The sequence below is a fragment of the Leptinotarsa decemlineata genome, unplaced genomic scaffold (assembly GCF_025532065.1).
Source record: "Leptinotarsa decemlineata unplaced genomic scaffold, Ldec_3_MD MMD2_tig00003335_RagTag_RagTag, whole genome shotgun sequence".
In the NCBI taxonomy this organism is placed as follows: Eukaryota; Metazoa; Arthropoda; class Insecta; order Coleoptera; family Chrysomelidae; genus Leptinotarsa; species Leptinotarsa decemlineata.
The window spans coordinates 3,685,627-3,707,458 of record NW_027412587.1 but is presented as its reverse complement, the minus strand read 5'-3'; the positions used below and the strand labels follow the sequence as shown (position 1 = coordinate 3,707,458).

Here is a 21,832-nt window from a genome sequence, read left to right as displayed (position 1 = left end):
ACCCCTCAACTGAAACGGAACTAATAAGTTTCCAACCTAACGGTTTCAAGACTATCTTGCCTCCCAAAAATCCACAAACTGGGAAAATCAATGCGCCCCATCGTGTCAGCTATTGGATCTCCTACTTACCAAATAGCAAAATGACTCACGATGGAATTTGAAAGCTTGCCTATTGCGGAACCAGGTTTTAGTATCAACAACTCCTTAGAGTAAGAGATCAACACATTTGTCAAGGACCTTGGCCTTTCTAAGAAAACATCGAAGATTCTAGCTTCTCGATTAAAACAAAGAAAACTTTTAACTCAAGAAACAAAAATTTTGTACTATCGGCATAAAGAGAGCGAGTTACTAACATTATTTTCTGAAGATGATGACTTAGTTTATTGTTCACATATTCCAGGTTTATTTAAAACAATGGAAATAGACAAATAAAAGCCGAATGATTGGCGCTTATTTATTGATTTCTCTAAACGTAGCCTGAAATGTGTGCTTATGCATAACGGCAATAAGCTGGGTTCGTTACCGATTCAACTAAAGTCAAAGAAGAATATGCTACGGGGGCTTCCGTTATGGGGAAAAATCAAATGAACACAAGTGGCTCATATGTGTAGATGTAAAAATGGTGAATTTTCTGACTATATGTATGCAAAATATTCTTGTTTTATTTGTCTGTGGGACTTCTGAGCCAAGTCTCAGCACTGAGTTCAAAAGGATTGGCCTTTCAGGCAAGTTATGGTTTGGGGGAAAATTAATGTGCATATCAAATTAGGGCTCATGAAACAATTTGTCAAAGTTCTGGATGAGGATGGTGATATTTTTGAATACATCTCTGAAAAGTTTCATAACATGAGTCTGCAAATGAGAAGGTTGATAAAAACGAAAACTTTGATAGTTATATGACTAATATTGAAAAAATGTCTAGAATTAGATTCGTTTGGATTGCACAAAATTGTCTAGGTAACAAAAAGGATGAAAGCTATGCTGATCACAATAACACGATATTGTGGCAGTTCCAGCAGCTTGGTTGTACCAAATCTGAGTATCAAGGTACACTTCCTACACAGCTACTTGGACCATTTCCCTGAAAATCTTCGAGATCTGAGGGAACAGAGGAAACGGTTCCATCAAAAACTATAGCGTTGAAAGCATCAAAAATAGCCCTTGTGAACCAAGTCAGGGAAAAAATCATGTAAAATATTTTTTATAAATATAACGATTGATATAATGATTGTTATTCATTAAAATACTTTTTTCTTGAAAATCACGTTTTTCTTATTCAGATCTAAAATCAGCACCCCGAAAATATTTAATATTAGTCATAGTATTTCATGCAACAAAAACTCTGTTTCCTTGTGTTATTTATTCAAACACAACCTTTATCAACAACAATACATAAACTGTTGGATTGTGACAACCCTGTGAGATTTCTGTTCTAATACTTTTATATATGGTAGGTGTGTAGTGTGTAGATTGTAGATGAAACAGGTATTCAAATATTCGTGGCACATGCTGTGTTTTGATGAATAACTGAGAAATGTGAAAGGTCCGTAGCTGCTTTGGGTATTTGCATATGATTTATATTCACGATTCATGTCACAGAAAACGTAACTGACTTGTTAGCTATGACAGGTAGAATCTAATGAAAAATATCGATTTTTGAACGAAGGTATAGATATATGTTTATTAAAATTTATATATATATATATATATATATATATATATATATATATATATATATATATATAATTAATTTCAACTTAAAAAAAATTAATTTGGAATATATTCAAACAATTTTATTTTGATCCATGGTACCTATAATTAATTATTGGAAATGTTCAACAAGATACTCGCATTATTTTACTTAAAATTAATGTAAAACCCTACTTTTCATCCACGGAAATTTGAGTAATTTGATGAAAAAACTAAAGTGATATTTATCTACAAAACAAAGTATATTTAAAGCGCCAGTTTTTAGCAAACGAAAAAATTTTGTCGTAATAGCTTTTACAAGGAAATAATGCCTCTAGTTCAAGGAACTGAAATATTTTTTCTCAACAATTTTCAATGTGTCTGTTCAATAAATTAGGTGAACTATCAATTTCCACAAAAAATATTTATTCATTCATCAATTTCTATATTGTTCCTTCAAAGTAGTCCCCCTCAGATATAAGGCACTTGTGTCAGCATTTTTCCAAGCAATTCTGATTTGCACTTTTTGGAATGTCTTTGGGCTCTCTCAGCGATTCGGTTTTCATCTCCTCAATCGTCGTAAAACGCCGTCCTTTCATGGGTTTTCTAATCTAGGGAACAGGAAGAAGTCACAGGGAGGCAAATCTGGTGTATACGGTGACTGAGGCCTGATTACGGTGTTGTTTTTGGGCAAAAAATTACGAAGCATTGACAAATGAGCAGGTACATTATCGTGATGCAGAAGTCATGAATTTTTCCACAATACCGGACGTTTTCTTCGTATAGCTTCTCACAAGCGGCGCATAACTTCAATTAGTCAGGTCAAATTAGACCAAAAAATAAGAGTAAAGCTACCTAAATTCCCACCAAGCTAAAAATCAGTAAAATTGTTCAAAATATGATTAAAAATAAAATTTTAAAGTTCCCCATCTTTCCCCTGTATGGAAAAAAAATTATTCAAGATCAAAGGTCAAAAAAAATAGTTTTTCGTGATTTTCAGCAAAACGGTAAGTTTTATCATAAAAATACTTCAGACAAAAATTATAGATCATAAAATTATCCACAAAAAATGTATTAATACTTTTTTCTTACGAGCCACCGTTTTTGAGATATAACGATTCAAAAAGTAAAAGTTGTAATCGTCATAATATGCATGAGTACGCCACGTATATACATCTCTGTAGTTGTGATATATCTTAAAATATTTTTCTATCGGTCATTGTAACTCACACTTATAATATAAAATATACATACGTTATAACCATAAGAATATCAGGTAAAATGACATCTGCATTTTACAGGAGGGGTAAAATAACAGTTTTCAAAATGTTTGAAAAACAAAATTTAGATTTAGATACTGTTTGAAAATAGTAATTCAACTCGACAAGAAATTATCACTAACGGCATTCGCTTTCTTCTTTCTATGTATGGAGCTCCGAAACAAACTACCTGCTTGGATGAGTATAGATGTTTCGTTAAAAATACCAAAAGTAAAAAACAAGTACAATAAATTATTTTCCTCCAACCTCAGTGGCTGCTAATTAACATCTTTTTCGGGTATATTACCAAGTTCAAGTGTGGCTTGGTTATCAGCTAGACCCTACAGACTGGGGTTGGAAGTTGGTCAACACCTGCACCGGAAAAACTGCTGAACACAATTTTTTGCAACTACAAATAGGGGTGCAGTGCTAAATGTGGTTGCAAAAAAGCCGGACTGTTTTATTCTCTGGCATGTACACATTGTCAAGACCGGTCGTGCTCGAATATTGAATCACCAACAGTGGAGGATCCGTTTGATTCCAACGAGGCGACATGCGATACATCCCTATTAACGCAGTTTACATGTACTCAGGATGAAGATGAAGAAGAACAAGAAGAAGAAGTACAAGACGAAGAAGAACAAGAAGAAGAAGTACAAGACGAACAAGAACAAGAAGATCAAGAAGAAGAACAAGTAGAAGAATTTGAAAGTTACGACTCGGACGATTAAATTTCACTACTTTTTTAAACTTAAATTGCTTTAATCTTTTCAATCTCTGCTAATATCCATTATTTTGCAATAGTTTCAAAATAAACAGGATCACAACTGACCCGTGGAAAAGGCCTACCGGAAAAACCACGTTAAAAAAACGCGCTAAGTACACTACCTCATAGCTTGTGTGGAAAGGTGTGCATATTATGACGATTACAAGTTTTGCAACTTTTTGAATCATTATATCTCAAAAACGGTGGCTCTTAGGAAAAATAGTATTAGTACATTTTTTGTAGATAATTTCATGATATAAAATGTTTGTCCGAGGTATTTTTATGATAAAACTTACCGTTTTGCTGAAAATCGCGAAAAACTAATTTTTTTGACCTTTGACCTTGAATAACATTTTTTCCATACAGAAGAAAGACGGGGAACTTTCAAATTTTATTTTCAATCATATTTTAAACAATCTTACTGATTTTCAGTTCGGTGGGAATTTAGGTAGCTTCGAATGTCTAAATTGACCGGACTACAACATAATACTCCTTATTGACCGTACGACCATGTGGCAAGAACTCCTGATGCACTACGCTACAGTAATCGAAGAACATAGTGAGCAGAACCTTGACATTTAATTAAAATTGGCGTGTTTTTTGGTCTTGGGTCTCCTGGGTTTTTCCACTAGGACGACTGAAGTTTGGTTTCGATGTCACATCCCCATGGTTCGTCATCAGTTATGATCCTTTCAAGCAAATCTGAATCGCTGTTGACATCATTAAACAATTTCTGAGTGATGCTCATGCGAAGGTTTTTTTTGGTTGAACTCCATGCCCAAAATTTCCGAAAAAATTGCATGGCATGAGCCAACCGATATGCCGACATCCTCAGCATCTTCTCTAATAGTGATTCGACGATTTTCCATAACAATTTTCTACACTTTCTCAAAATTTTCATCGGTTGTCGATGTGCTGGGACATCCAGAACGAGCGTCTTCGTTCACATCTTCTCGACTTTCTGTATAAAGCTTGACTCAGAGTACAATCACAGTATGTCACTGTCAACATTTGAAGTGTTTTTTACCACTTAATTCTATTTTTTTTACATAAAATTTGATGCAAATTGTTTGATTCATTTGTTTCGATAGCAGAAAATCGCCGGTCACTCAAAAAACTTCTAAATTTTATGCCTCTCACTGTGAACATATGTTCGAGACGAGTGAACAATATAAAAAATAAAAACTCGCTAATCGAATGTATGTAGCCCGCAAAATTTGAACATTCGCCTTATTTTTTTAACTAAAAAAACAATAAAAACATTTGCAATAAGCTCTACTGACATTTCCACCATTTTTTATAACATACCCAGATTGATGATAAGTAAATAAATGATGGTGAATGGTGTAATATTAGGCATAATGGGTTACATATTCAATAACTATTGATTGAATACTACATTACCCTTTACATCTAAAGTCATCATTATTTTCAAACAGTAAATAATATACTTTTTCGAGCAATTTATAATAAATAGACAGTTTGGTTTTTATTCTAATTAGTGGTAAAAAAGAAAACGGTATTGAAATAATAAGAACCTACTCGTGTATTTTAGAAAAATGACATAAAATCAATTTTGCCGTATGTGGGTAGTCGACTTGGCAAATGATACCATTCCAAAAAGATTTCAATTTTATTTTGAAAACTGTGAAATTTTACTTAAAATGTGCAATCAACGATAAGGGATTGGAAATTTCCACGTTTCCTGCGAAAACCTTACCCTAAGGTCAGGAGGGCACTCGTCCATGAGAAGTTCCCCTAAATGTCTCTGCATTTTCTCGAAGGAAACTCACACTTCACGGCGCGTTTTCACTACATTTTCTCGATATCAATCGCCCGCAAAGATTCTTTGAATCGTCGTCGATTTCCCATGAATTTTTTGCGAAAATCGTTTCGCAACACACATACACACAAGAGCAGGCGGAGAGTCAGTGCCGGCCCGAATTGATCGACGCTAGAGCGACGCCGCGACGCCATGCGCCTTCGATTTCGCCTTAATTACTCCCGGCTCGTTATCTCCAGACGACGCAACGAAGGCTTCGATATAGTCCAGCGGATACTCACTCACTCGATACATCGATTTTCCCGTATCAGTGACTCATCCCTTTGGAAAACTATTGAACAAAATTGCAACGCACTGCGATGAAAGGTCAGATGTATAGTTCAAAAAATGCAACGAATGTTAATAGTAAATGAATATAGTTTAAAAAAAAGTAAAAAACACGCTTTTAAATAACATCGAACTAAAAAGTTAAAAATATTTTTTACAGGCTTAAAACAATAACAAACGAAAAATACTAGAATTATTGTAAAAAAAGCGACGGGCGTTTGATATACAAAAAATATTGCACAAAGCGCCCACGCCTTTTTTACAATAATACTAATATTTTTCGTTAGTTATTGTTTTAAGCTTATTTAAAAAAAAATACTTTTTAGTTCGATGTTCTTTAAAAGATTGATTTTTAGTTTTTTTAAACTACATTTATTTTTCACTTTTTAGTCCGATTTATTGTCAAATTTTTTTTTTAAGTTCCAGTCACTAATATTATGAATCTTTAACAGACGGCGCACGAATGTAAAATTTCTCTCAAACAACATAATAAAGTTTGAGGTCTTAAATTCTATAGTAATAATGAGATGCAGTAAGTCTCCAACAGAGGGCGGACAGTTGTAAAATTTGTTTCGAAGTAAAGAGAAAATTTGCAGTAATAATTTCAAAAAACGATTCAGTCTTGATGGTTTGATTTGAAGTTTCATTCAAAATATTAATGGACTTTTTCATTGATTATTTTAATTTTTCAAATCAATCTTTTGATTTGATATGTATTTCAAGCCCCTTAATTCTAATTTTTCGATTTTTTGAAATATTTAAGTCACTGAATTTTTTAGGTGTACCATTTACGATAACGTTTTAATTGTTGAAATCCATATTCTGGGTTGCTTTCAAATACTCGAAATAGATTTTGAAATGTCCGTTTCGTTCAAAATTTTTTTCTGTACTAAATCACGGGTAATTGAAAATATTTAAATATCTGAATATTTCAATTGTATTAGAAAATTTCGTTAACACTTATAATTCTTAAAATCCATTTTTTATTTTGATTTTTTTTTAAACAACCTATCTGCCCGCGAATAGATCAAGAAATATCAAGGAGATTACGTACAGAGCCATCTTTCCGCGAATAGATCAAGCAATAATGTCGATAATTCTGTCAATAGAGATCCCGAGCTTGAGAGTTACAAACAAACATACATACATACAGGTGAAGCTACCAGCCATAAAAAGGAAACACTAAACTCGTCGATTTATATACATATTGAGTTTTTTCAAAAGTTTGGTCCGTTACAATATCATGTATTTTTGTAGTTCAATATCTCGGGCTAAAGATAGCCCCGAAGTGGTCGACCTACAGTAATCCAGGACGAGGATTTGAGGACCCTGGTGATGTCACAAACGGTACGTAGGAAGGCGGAAGAACTGGGCGTCAGCTTCCTTGCGAATTTTAATGGTTTAAAACGTAATGGAATGGTCAAAAAGCTTGAAAAGTTGGTTGTCCGCGATTTGAACAATCGACAGAAATCGCCACGTTTCAAATTCTGTGCTTTTGGGCAACCAAAAAGATCCTTTTATGGATCGGATCGTCACGTGTGTTTTTTAAGGACAAAACACAATCACTACAGGAAAATCCTAAGGCGCAATCAGGGCAGTGCCTGTGCGAAAGTAGCGATTTACATTGGATTTGAATCGCTGGAGATTAAATCCATTTGGAAAAACGTTCTTAGGATGTTTATTCCACATAAACGCAATTTTCCAGATGAAAGAGTTCTTAAACAGTGGAGTTTGAGGTGTGCAGAGTTAAACCTCAAAACGATGAGCAGCCACAGTCTGTCGCGTATTTCTGATATGTACCGCTATTGCTGGAATCAAATGTGCCAAGTCACTTGAACACATATCGTGAAAGTATCTATAGAAGAGAGACAAATCTCCAACTTTTCTTCGATGTTCCAGGCTATCAAGTTTGCACATGATGCTCGCGTCTCTAATCAGGCGGATGGCTCATTTCTGGATGGAAGCCAGAAACTTCAGGGTATGTTTGTGGGCAGAGCTCCATACATGAGAACATTACTCTAAAGAATGTCTGATCTCAGCTTTATAAAGCATCAAAAGTTGCTGGAGTATGTACAGTTTTCTGATTCGGAACAGTATTTTGAGCTTTTGAGAAGCAGCCTTTGCAATTCCAGCGACATGTTTGTGCCAAGACATACTGGTATCTTCTTGGAGAAAACCGATTCCTGGATTTTTATGGCATTGAATTGAACCTGGTTACTTTCACTCCAATTCGAAATCACTTCTAGATCTTCATTAAGATATGCAACCTCCTGCTGCAGATGAAGATGTGCCTCCGTAGCCGATGTTCTGGAATCCAAATAGAATGACGAGACAAGTGTGCTGTCGTCAGCAAAGCAATGGTTTTTTTGGTCCAATAAGTCGTTGATAGACAATAAAAAGAGGGTTGGAGACAATATGGATCCCTGGGGAACACCAGCGTTGATGGTGAAAGTATTCGAGAGATATTCATCGACGGCCACTTTTGCAGGGAACTTTCTTTCAGGAAGCTGAAGAGCCATACACAAAAATGATCCGACAAGCCATAGCATCGAAGTTTGGCCAGCAAACCCTCATGCCACATACGGTCAAAGGCTTTAGAAATATCAAGCGCAATAGCTCTTGATTCTCCATGTTTCTTGATTGCGTTATTCCAAATATGGGTGACATACGATAGAAGGTCGCCGGTTGATCTTTGTTTCCGAAAGCCATATTGGCGATCGTTCAAGATGTTGAAGCCTTCCAAATAGTTGAGGATGCGGTTGTTGACGACTTTCTCCATGATTTTTGATATCACTGATAGTTATGTGGAAGATGTTTCCTGCCATTTTTGGGAATAGGCTAAACGCGAGCAATCTTCCAACCAGAGGGAAAAATCCCTTTCTTGTAAGACAGTCTACAAAATACTGGTGTGAATTCATTTGCGCACTTTGTAAGTACGATGACGGGCACTTCATCAGGGCAAGACGCCTTGTTGATATTGAGCTGTTTCAAAATATGTGATGAAAAGAGGATCATTTACGACAACAGGAAACGTGCAGGACAGTGATTAGACACTGATGAGTCACCCAGGCACTTCCTAAAGGCGAAAACCCATCAAAAAAGGCTCGTGTGATTCAATATAACTTTCTGCAATCGGGTCAAACCATCACAGCAGAGTCCTACTGCGAGGCAATCGACGAAATGTAACCGAAAATTTTGTCAGTAGCGACCGGCACTGGTCAACAAAAGAAGTCTGATCCTGCTCCACGACAACGTCCGTCCGCACGTTTCAGAAATTATCGTCCGAAAATTAAATCCGTATTCCGGCCACCATCATCAACTTTTCAGTGATGTTTCATAAGTTTTCAAAAATTGATTCTTATCATAATAAGCTTTGACTTTGATGTTTCTAAATTTGACTTTCAATTTGTTACACTCAGTGATAATGGGCCGGTGAAATGGCCAGCAAGGTATCCAGACTTGAGTGTTATGGATATATTCTTATGGAGTACACTGAAAAATAGAGCTTATGGTCAGAGGAAATATCAAAATATTGAAGACCTTCAACAAAGCATTGTTAGAGAGTTCAGAAGATTTAGCAGGAGAAAAATTGATCGTGCAGTGGATAATATTCGAAAAAGGGCACAGTTGTGTTATCATGAACAAGACCAAAATTTGCTGTGATTTATTTTTGTCTTCACATTTTAGTTAATTACATATTGTTATTTGTTCAAATTTCTATTTTTATTGAAAAGGACACAATGCCTAATTTACCTCATATACACCTCATTTATCAAATTTTGATTGTTGATTCTGTCTTCGTATTTTTTCATCGGCTTTTTAAACGAACCAAATTCGGTGAGATTTTGATCCAATAACTTGAACATAGTTCGATGTAATCGTCGTCTTTCGTGATACAAGTTTGAATACATTTCCGATGTCCCAACACTGTTTCTATCGTATTTGTAATAAATTTGTATCACATATCTTTTTTCTTCATTCGTGAAAGCCATTTTTCGCCAAAAATTCAATGACTTGTACAATAAAAAAATGTCATTGATTGTAACAAATTGAAAATCAAATTTAGAAACATCAAAGTCAAAGCCTATTATGATAAGAATTAATTTTTTTCAATATCTCAATTTTTTCGAAAAAGAATGATAACTTATGATACATCATTGAAAAGGTAAAATCTGTTTCTATTCAAAACAGAAAGAATCCAATGTAACGCCCATAAGAAAAAATAAAGTTGATGATGGTGGCCGGAAGACGAAACGACGGATAGCAAATCTGAAAACAACATAATGTAGCAGAAAAAAAGTGGCAATGTGGAAGTGCAATTTATTTTCGAATCCTTCGAAAAATAAAGCAAGAAAAAAATAAAAACCATTTTTCAAAATTTCTGATTTTTTTTTATATCTCCGGATATAATCGGAATTTCTGAGCTTTCTCAACGGCATAATGTTAGTCGGGTGCATACGCTACTTTGCCCCAATTTAACCATCTTCGTATCTCTCATAGTCTCCGAGATCCCAATGGTGAGGATCGAATTTGAAACACCCTGTATATTCTCGTCGAGTACACCTCCCTATTTACACAAAAAACTGAAATTCATCAAGAAAAAATTTTTACAATCTAAAAACATTCCGAAGAAATATACTGCCGTTCTTTCTCCTACAATCCTCACCCAAAAAAAGGATTTAGCCATAAATTTGAAAAGTATTTGCTAAGCATTCAGTAAACCTATCTTAGCACCTAAAACGCTCTCTATTTCGTTACTTTTCTCAACACCTCATTTTTCCTTTTCAACTTTTGACTATTTTCTACTACTCTCCTGTTCTATTTCTCCCTATTCCAAATAGGGTATGTTTAAAATCATTCACCTAGATTGTTATTCACAACTTTCTTGGAACTGGTGGAAGAACAGAAACAGTACACAACTGACATCTGAACTGGATTACCATTTATTTACCCTGCACATTTTATGTTTTGTCTAATGTATATTATATCATCAGTTACAAAATTTGTGATTGTAGAAATGGTAAATAATAAAAGTAAAGTATTATTATTGAATGTAAACATTCACGGTCGGGGATAACTGTATGAAAGCTATTTTCCAGGTTTTTCGGCCGAGGTCTGCAGGTCTAATGTCTACTGCGGTAGACATTATCAAAGGCGATGTTATTTCCAAAGCAGAATTTATGCGCTGAAAACAACGGAAACAACAACTCGAGCACTAACTCGGGGACTACGCCCGTTACCACGTCGCCTTTAATAACGTCTACCGCGGTAGTAGACGAAACGTCAGGCATAAAACCCTGCAGGCCACGTTCAAAAAAATCAGAAAATAGCTTTCGCACAGTATTATAATTATTATTTGAGGAATCGACAAAAAATTATTCTATTTAAAACACATTTGCCTCACATTTCGCTAACCAAGTGATCATCATCAGAAGACTGATGAGGGAAAAGTGTTTTCGATATATTCATTCCACGCTAGAGGTTCCAAATTCTACTCATCAAAAATATTCAATATCAAAACAAATCGCGGTTGAATTTTTTTAGGTCCATTGTGAGAGGAGCCATCATTATCGATACTGAAGCAGAACGGGAACATTTTTTCAACAGTTTGATGATAATTGATATTTTCAAATGATACTATGAAAATTGTAACAATTGGCAGAGCTTCCAAAAAGGACATTAGACATATACATTCAAATGAATGTTTTTTAAACAGCTTCCAACACAATATATACTTTAAAATTCAGTTTTTATCTGACTAGGCAAGACTGAAGAAAATGGTTATTATTTTGTCAATCTGTTAGGTATATTTGTATTCAAGAATGCTCCACTATAAGCATAATTTATACCTACAGTGTGTAATAATAATATAAATAATTTAAATCTATTTGAAAAAATGGTCCGCTTCATATTTATCGAAATAAAAGTTCCTCAAAGAAGGTAGTTGAAAATTATTTCTTTGTTGATTAACACAAATTACCAATCATCGTAATATTCAACTACTACTTCCTTATTAAAATTTTTTTATAAACTGGAATCATAATCATAACGATTTAAATAGTGCCAACTGCAAAATGTCTTTTTTTAAATTATAGTTTACTAATAAATCTCACAGAATAACTAATTTCTTTTCATGTGAACTTCAATATTTCTCCATTTTTGGAAAATGGTTACGTGGAAACTAATCATTGAATTCATTGAAGAAGTGATTAGACCAAGGCTGCTCAACCGTTTTAACAGTCGTGCTAAAAAGGTGAATTCAGACTTCACGACGGGCCACTGACAATTCCTATTTCAGTTACTCTCAGGACATGCGCAATAAAAACCCAATATTAAGAAATAAAATTAAATTTTTGTTTAGTAGTTAATATTATGAACAAACAGAGAGTATCTAAAGCTAAAATTCAGCAGCTAAATAAAGAAAGAAAATTTAACTCAAGTATGTATCTTCTCAAATCTAAATCTAGGGTAAGTCGTTGTTACAATCAATGTGATTTCTGCCATTGTTTGTCTTTTAATAATTTAATTTACCGTGTTAGGAATCACACGTCAAAAGGTAAGACCTTAGCTCGCTCGTTAGTCCTTAGCTCGCCCAAGTTTCTCAACTTCTGAGAGTAGTCGTTCGTATGGGGGCGTCAGCTGATTAACAGAAAAACATTTTTTTTGACTTATGTTAGGCGACAAATCCGATGTTGATAGTAACAACATGTTTCAAACATGTTGCTCAGGATGTGCGGTACTAATTTTTTACATAATTAAGGTCTGAAAATACCTTTTCACACACATATGTTGATCCAAAACTACTTAAAAACTGTAACGCCCGGTCAGTTATTGCTGGAAATTCTGTTTTTGGTGCCAATTTCCAGAAATCTGCAAAATCCTATGAAGAATTTTGTGTTTTTGAAGACAATTTATTGGCAGAAAGGTTTTTTGACGTATCGTGATTTTACAGTTCAACGAGTTTCAACTGAATATTAGCAGGATTTATAAAAAATTGTATAGTTTTTTGCTTTCAAAGTCTTAAAATCTCTTCTCAAACGACTGTGATAAGCATCGAATTTTAGATTGGTATTTTGGTATTCAGAATAATTAACAGAAGCAATATCGAGCTCCTCTTTCAAATGGTTCACTGTGGAGAAAAGGTCAATATTTTCTGTAGCCAAATTAATTGAAAAGAGATTTAATTTTGCTTTGAATCTGCTTATCAAATTAAACATAGTCGGAAGTGAACGATGTTCACTTCCGACCATAGAAAGGAAGGAAGTAATCAATTTGAAACTCTATACATGAATGTGTAGATCATGCAAAGAAGTAACTTTCAGATACAAACTGAAAGAGAGTCCTCCTGAAACAGCTACTTTCATATAAACATTGAATTACACGAAAGAAAATAATTCTTTCGTAACAAATACTTCTATATGAACACTGAATTATACAGAAGATACTTTTCTCTACTCAGTTTGTATTTCAAACATTTGTTGTGGAATAAGAATCAGATATCATTCACATGAGTTCTACTTTGAATGAATGGTAATAAATTGTACTCACATAGAACACTGTCACCCTCACTGGTATACACCGATGTTTCGCCTTAAGACACTTGCCCTAAGGCTCTTCAGTACCAAATTGGATAACATTATAGAAAATACACACACTTCATTCATGAATTACGATTTTGAATGTCACGGAATAAGCTTGATCTGCTTATGTCATCGATGACATCGTAATGACATTCATTCACCTATTGATTTAATCCCAGCCAAGAGGAATCTTATTTGAATTGAAGGGGTTATATTTTTAGGAGTGATTAATTTTTTGGGAATGAAAGTTTTTGGCTTTCTACTGCTCCATCTGATACAAAAAAGGGATGAGATAATCTTCCAAAGAAAGGAAGGAAGTAATCAATTTGAAACTCTATACATGAATGTGTAGATCATGCAAAATCGTAATTCATGAATGAAGTGTGTGTATTTTCTATAATGTTATCCAATTTGGTACTGAAGAGCCTTAGGGCAAGTGTCTTAAGGCGAAACATCGGTGTATACCAGTGAGGGTGACAGTGTTCTATGTGAGTACAATTTATTACCATTCATTCAAAGTAGAACTCATGTGAGTGATATCTGATTCTTATTCCACAACAAATGTTTGAAATACAAACTGAGTAGAGAAAAGTATCTTCTGTATAATTCAGTGTTCATATAGAAGTATTTGTTACGAGAGAATTATTTTCTTTCGTGTAATTCAATGTTTATATGAAAGTTGCTGTTTCAGGAGGACTTTCTTTCAGTTAGTATCTGAAAGTTACTTCTTTGCATGATCTACACATTCATGTATAGAGTTTCAAATTGATTACTTCCTTCCTTTCTTTGGAAGATTCTCTCATCCCTTTTTTTTGGATCAGATGGAGTAGTAGAAAGCCAAAAACTTTCTTTCCCAAAAAATTAATCACTCCTAAAAATATAACCCCTTCAATTCAAAAAATAATTATAACCAGTATCCTATATAGGGTTAATGTAATTAAAGTAATTAAAGTAGGGACCACTTACCAATTTATAAATAATCAAACCGTTGAAATTGGAGTCAGCAGGTATTCAGCATTTGATTTTTTAGAAAAAAAGTAGTAAACAAAATAGTATACAACACAACACTTGACAGAATAAAAATAACTTTAAATGTAATAATTGATAGGATTACTTATTTTTATGCACTTGTTGCACGGTCCAGTGAAGTAACCGGTTTAAAAACGCCTCTGGCGATGCATCATCTGTTTTATAGTGCTCCGGGCATTGTTCATGTCTAAACAAGAAAAATCACCGCCTGACATGTTCTCGCAACATAGGAATCGGCAGTAACTGGATGATATACTAATAAAATTTCGTGTGTATTTATACCTAATGCTATTTAATTTCTCAACTTTTATTTTAAAATTAATTTTTGTTTTTTTTTTGAAAATTATTGCAATTTTTGACCCTAGATTTTGGCGCCCCTAAAGGATGGCGCCCGTGTGCATTGCACACTTTGCACATATGGTAGCGGGGGCCCTGCTTGTACTAGTACTTGTACCTACGTTCCTTCGCGGCAGGGAATTTGGCGGAATTTTCCATTTGGTGCTTATTTCAAAACTTACTTGCTCGGGCCATTTGAAATTCTTTTGTGGGCTACCTCCAATATAACTTTTTTTAAATTATCGCATACTAATAACTTTAGTAATACTGCCAAACACAAATAGAAGCCTTGAAATGCATTTCGATAAGATTCATAAATTGAACACCACTTTTAAAATGCAGAATTTCAAGTTGCTTTGATCTCTAGTTTTGCGAATTTGATTCGTCTTTGTGAAACAAAACTCTCGCAGTATCATGAATATCCCAAAGGTAATGTCGAAAAAAAACCTATCAAATTATAACCCGCCAGAATATCTCGAAGACACGTACGTCAATGGAGAGCAATTAGATAGTGGGCATCTATCAGGTTTCTCGTACTTATAAGGCATTGTACTGAACCAAAGAAACATTGTCTGTCGGATACGAAGATAAGATCTCTCGCGCAGTTTTTTATTTAATCAGGCGAAAGGAAGTCTCGATAAAAATGGCCGTGAATACGGCCAGAAAGGATTGTAAGTTCCCACTCTACTATTAAACAATACGAAATAGATTCGTGTAGGAATTATTTTTGAAATAAAACGAAATAATTAACACATAGGCTGAAAATTCTTGGGCCTAAGACAGAAAACGCGTTTTTTTTTTGTTGTTTTTGTAGAACGATTCAACTTCTGCCTCAAAATAGGCCTGTTTCAGCTATAAACTCTTTATTCGAGGGAAATTTCTTACCGGTAAATATTTTTTTGAGGTCTGCCAACAGCCAGTAGTCACTGGGAGGCAAATCTGGCGAATACGCTGGATATGGGAGCAATTCAAAGTTCAATTCATGTAGTTTTGCCATTGTTTTGATTAACTTGTGACACGTGCGTTGTCTTAATGAAACAAATTTTTGCCATATGCGTTCGTTTCTTTACAATTTCGGCCTTCAAACGCTCCAATAACGCTATATAATATTCACTATTGACGGTATTTTCCTTCTCAAGATAGTCGCAGATTCCAAAATACCGAGGCCATAACCTTTCCAACCAATTGTTGTGCTTTCGGGTGCTCTGAACGATAGTCTAATCAACAAGTTCAAAAACATGAAAAATAGATATAAAGGTCCTAAAAATATGAGCGGTAGCTCATTCGATTCGGAATCACCTCTAGAAAAATGTTTTTGAAGGATTTTGGTGCAGGTAAAAAATTGCAATTGTTATTAACAAAATAAGATAAAAAAAATGGTATTCAGTTTTTCGTTAATAACTCAAAATATATTAATATATAAGCAATTTAAAAAAAAGCTCGTTAAAAAGGAGGAAATTTTCGATAAAAAAGTCCCGACTCCTAAAACTCTATCTCCATTATTTATAATTTTAATTTGACGTTGAAAATAGGGTTCCGCGCGGCTGTTACGGCATGCGCGCTGTCGCTGAAGAGAGTTTATCAAAAGAAATAATTTTATTATAACATAAAATGTCACTTTCAAAATTTGAAAAAAATCTAGTATCTTCTTAACACTTGAATGAATCGAGTCCCGTAGAAAAAAAAGTTTTATCACAATTTTTCAAAAAGTTATTCAATTGTTAACTAACAAATTTTTTCTCGGTTGGCATAAATAATGGGATGAAAGCTATAAATAATTGGCCTATACATTTTAAACTTCGTGGAGCCCTTTTGATATATATACTTCATACGATCCTGCGATAAAAGTTCATAAAAAATGTATTAATTTGTTAATTATGATTTTTTATAACTATTGCAAAATGAAATATCTAAAAATGGTTGATACATTTTTTTTTCAATTGATATTTAGATATGTCTGTTTTCACATTAAATAATGGCATTTATTAACATAGGATATACATTTTTTACATAATTTGTTTATTAAATTGTTTTAAACAAATAGAGAAATTCAATATTTTTGAGAAAATTTTTTTGCTATTTTGCTGTCTAGAGATGATTATAATTAAAGAAAACAAAATTCTTAATTTTAATTTTTAATTGTTTAAAATTGATTTTTTTATATTTCGATTTTTTAAATAATTAGTTGAGAAATAATTTTGCTTTTGAAAATCATAATTTACTTTTAAATAGTTTGGCAAAAAAAAAATGTATTTATTATTTAGTTGTTTATTAGTTTAACAATTTGTTATGAACAAATATTGACCAACGTTATATTTTTTTTCTGAAGCACAAAAAAATTATAAAAACAGCTATATATGAAAAAAAGCTATAAAGTGTATTGATGGATATTAGAAAGTATTAAAATAAATAAAAAAATTATGGCAGTTTTTTATATATAGCTGTTTTTCTGCTTCAGAAAAAAAATAGTGTCGATCAAAATTTGTTTATAACAAATTTTTGAAATAATAAATAATTAACTAATAATTTTTTTTTGCCAAACTATTTAAAAGTGTAAATTATTATTTTCAAAATCATTTCTTTACTAATTATTTAAACAATCAAAATATAAAAAATCGATTTTAAACAATTAAAAATTGAAATTAAGAAAAAAAAAATTTAATCATAATTATCTCTAGACAGCAGAATAGAAAAATATTTTTTTTCAAAAATATTGAATTTCTCTATTTGTTTAACACAATTTAATAAACAAATTACGTAAAAAATTCATATCCAATTTTCAGATATTTCATTTTGCAATAGTTATAAAAAATCATAATTAACAAGTTAATAAATTTTTATGAACTTTTATCGCAGGATCGTATGAAGTATATATATTAAAAGGGCTCCACGAAGTTTAAAATTTAAAGGCCAATTATTTATACCTTTTATCCCATTATTTATGCCAACGGAGATTGGGAAAAAATTTGTTAGTTAACAATTGAATAACTTTTCGAAAAATTGTGATGAAATTTTTTTTTCTACGGGACTCGATTTATTCAAGTGTTAAGAAGATACTAGATTTTTTCAAATTTTTAAAATGACATTTTATGTTATAAAAAAATTATTTCTTTTAATAAAATCTCTTTAACGGCAGCGCGCATGCCGTAACAGCCGCGCGGAACCCTATTTTCAACGTCAAATTAAAATTATAAATAATGGAGATAGAGTTTCGGGAGTCGGGACTTTTTTATCGGAAATTTCCTCCTTTTTAACTAGTTTTTTCAAAATTGTCTAAATATCAATATTTTTTGAGTTTTTAACGTAAAACTAAATACCATTTTTTAATCTTATTTTGTTAATAACAATTGCAATTTTTTACCTGCACCAAAATTCTTCAAAAACATTTTTCTATGGGTGATTCCGAATCGAATGAGCTATCGCTCATATTTTTAGAACCTTTATCTCTATTTTTCATGTTTTTGAACTTGTTGATTAGACTACGTGGTTCACCAGTTACTTTCCACTCAGATGACGAACACGAAATATCTATGAGTAAAATATCATTTGAACGTTAGCACTAACTGAAAAAGAGGTGAATACCATAAGACTAGCACCATCTATGTGTTAGGCCCGAGACTTTTTAGCCCAGGTAGTAAATATTGATCAACTTTGATTCAAATCTTAAAATTATTATAAAGTTTGAAAAGGGTATATTTTCAGGAAGGATCAATTTTTGGGAGATTTCAGCTTTTTCTACGTCTCCATCTTTATGAGGAAATTTCTCAAAGAAATGAATGAAGCAATTAATTTCAAAATGAAATCTTTACAAAGATGTGTAGATTATGCAAAGAGGTAACTTTCAGACACAAACTGGAAGAAAAAGCCTTTTCGAACCAGCTACTTTCATATGAACACTAAATTATACAAAACACACTTTTCTGTATTCAGTTTGTATTATAAACATTCGTTATGGAATTGAATCAGATATCATTTACATGATTCCTATACAATATAGCAAATGAAAGAGGTAAATTTTTACTTATATGGAACACCGTTATCCTCACTGGTGGACATCCGATGTTTCGAAATAATACAATTGCCTTATAGCCTCTTCAGCACCAAACTTCAGCTTATAATGTCTTTCCTAACACATAGATATTTCCAGGTGAAACAGAATGATATAATGTCCGATAAATTCCTTGTAACAAATGGGACACCTCAATGCAGTGTACTCGGTCCACTAATTTTTCTGTTATATGTGAATGATCTACCTAATAATATAAGTAATGATGGGATATACCTTTACGCAGACGACACTTCCATTATTCTTTCAAGTAAAACAACGGAAGAAATGCATAACCTTGTGAACTCAGTCCTACACGAATTTGATGTCTGGTGTTACAGGAATAGACTTATAGTTAACCCGAGAAAAACTATCTTCATGGAATTTGCAAATTCATCTCGAAGCCTACATGATTTCAATTTCATTTGCCGGAACGAATCCTTGGCAATACCAAGCTCAACAAAATTCTTAGGAACAATAATGGACTCACATTTCACTTGGCAAGAACGTATATAGTTCACATCTAAGAAATTGAATCAATTGTATTATCTCATTAAATCCCTTAAGAATAAATTAGATACCTACTAAAGCACTGATGATATCAGTTTATTTCGCCAAGTTTCAGTCCATTATTTACAACAACATTGCTGTCTGGAGTTAGCAACTGAGGTGGACAGAATTTTCATAAAACAGAAAGATACTGAGGCTAATTTTCAATCTAGATTACAGAACTTCATGAAGAGACATTTTTCGTCAAAATAAAATACTAACTGTTGCCTGTTTGTTCATTTTAAAAACATTGACGTGTATCCATGAAAATAGAAGACAACTAGAGTCGAGATCGGAAGTCCATAATTAACATACTAGGATAACCATATGCTCATCACCCAAAAACACCATCACGCATAGTATAAAAAGTCTCCTAAGTTTGCTGCTATCCGTCTCTTTAATATACTGTCATGAGATATGAAGACACTACTACCTAAAGTTTTTAAGAAACAGTTGAAAGTGTTTCTATTAGAAAAAGGTTTCTACATAAATAGATGAATTTATACTTGAAGTTGGTAATGTCAGATCACTGTCATTTGTGACGTATATATCGTATCATGTTGTTTATTTATCTATTTCTATTTTTTACTTATATTTCAATATGTATGTGATTGTTTTACAATGTGTGTCACGTTATTTTTTTATTCAAATGACATCTTATAATCTTACACATTTATATTATACCTGAGAAATGTGACCTGACCCATTTACATAATGTAGCACAAAGGACTAATAAATCTATCTATCTATCTATCTATAAGATAAAGCACTCAATTCATTTATAAAATTACGAATGAGTTTAATCTATTCATGTCATCGATGACAGTAGGTACGTAATGACATTCATTTGTTTATTTGATCAAATCCTGGGAAAGGGGTTCCTACCTATATTTTTAGGAGAGATTAACTATTGGGAAGAAAGGTAGCTTTCTACTTCTCCATCTTTATACAAACAAGGTGGGAATCTTCCAAAGAAAGGAAAAAAGCAATCAATTTCAAAAAATTAACTCTATATAAAGATGTGCAGATCACGCAAAGAAGTAACTTTCAGACATAAACTGGAAGAAAAGCCCTGTCGAAAAACAACTTTCATATAAACATTGAATTACACGTTGTTGTGAATTGTTCTCTCTAGATCTTCTGATATGAAAGAAACAGGTACATCAGACGAAATGTCCCATAAACAAGAAAATAATACAACTACTTACTTCAAATTTCGTTTTAAAATGCCATACTTGTATGGAATGATGTCCCCAAAAGTGGCATGCAGCGATCACACACTTGAACCTAGACAAACTAAAATGTATTTCTGAGAAGACCATTTTGAAATCAGTTTCGAACATTTCCGTTTATACTGATCATCATTACCTATCAAGTTTTCTGTCCATGATAATTTATAAACAGTTTCACTTGTTTTCAACGATTTCACTTAACATTAGAGTCTTTAGTTAAAACAGTTGAATAGAGTTATTAGAGTGGAAATTGTTTAATTAGTATCATAGTAATATTAATTTTCACCGAAAAAGATCAGTGAATTTAAAATGTCAAGTTGTCAAAAATTTTAATTTTGAGGTTAGAACAATTGTAAACAAAGTAACGTGTGTTTGTTAACAATCATTTGTTCTCGTTGATTACCCCACTTCCTTATCACATTGTCAGGTACATCTATACGCAGATGATATACAGTTACATTTGTTTTCCCATAACACTGATACAGAAAGTTGCGTAGCCAATACAAACTCAGATTTACATAAAACATTCCTATACTCGTAGCGTCATGAACTGAAAATCAATTCAAATAAAACTTTGGCTTTATGCATAGGATCTCAATGACAAAAAGTTGAAACTTTAGGCTCACTCTCGATAACGCAGAAATTGACTGGGTAGACAGTGCTAAAAATCTTGGCGTAACCATATATATCCCTTTGTATTTCCATGAACATGTGAGAAACATTTTCAAAGTATCACTCTTCAAACTCAAATCGCTATATAAATGCAAGTATCAGTTATCTGAAGAAATGAAACTCAGGTTAGTTAAAACTCTTACTTACCCCCATATCGAGAGTATTGTTGTTTGGTGTATTGCAGCAATATAACAAGCTGAAGTTACAACGCATACAAAATGCTTGCATGCGATTCGTATGCTGCATACTATATGGTGAACATGTCACACCATTTTTGTTAAAAACGAAGAAGCTAAATTTGAGGTAGAGAGTCCAATACTTAATAAAAATTTTTTGTTCAAGTTGCTCCAAACTAAATCTAGTTTTTATAGTTTATAAGTAGGCATTCTGACATACACCTAACATACTGAGTCATGGCCAGTGGGAGAAATCGTATCTTCGTAAAATTTAGGTCGGTGTATGACAACGAAAGTATATTAGGAAAAAAGGAATAGAAACTTTTGCTTGCAATTTAGTATGGATGTTTACGGCTCGAATAATCTAACAGACTGATAACAAATTTCTA

At 33.0% G+C, this 21,832-nt stretch overlaps 1 protein-coding gene across 7 annotated transcripts in view; it reads right to left on the bottom strand.

Annotated features, from left to right (window-relative positions):
- LOC111505218 (uncharacterized) overlaps positions 1-21,832 on the bottom strand; it is a 110,621-nt gene that overhangs the window by 65,283 nt on the left and 23,506 nt on the right. The window contains exon 1 of one of the 7 annotated variants that reach the window (XM_074177964.1): positions 5,435-5,607. The exons of the other annotated variants lie outside the window; for them this stretch is intronic. Coding sequence (XP_074034065.1) covers positions 5,435-5,488 — 54 coding nt within the window. The 5' untranslated portion in view covers positions 5,489-5,607. Of the gene's footprint in view, positions 1-5,434; positions 5,608-21,832 lie in introns of those variants that run through there. 7 annotated transcript variants of the gene reach the window in all.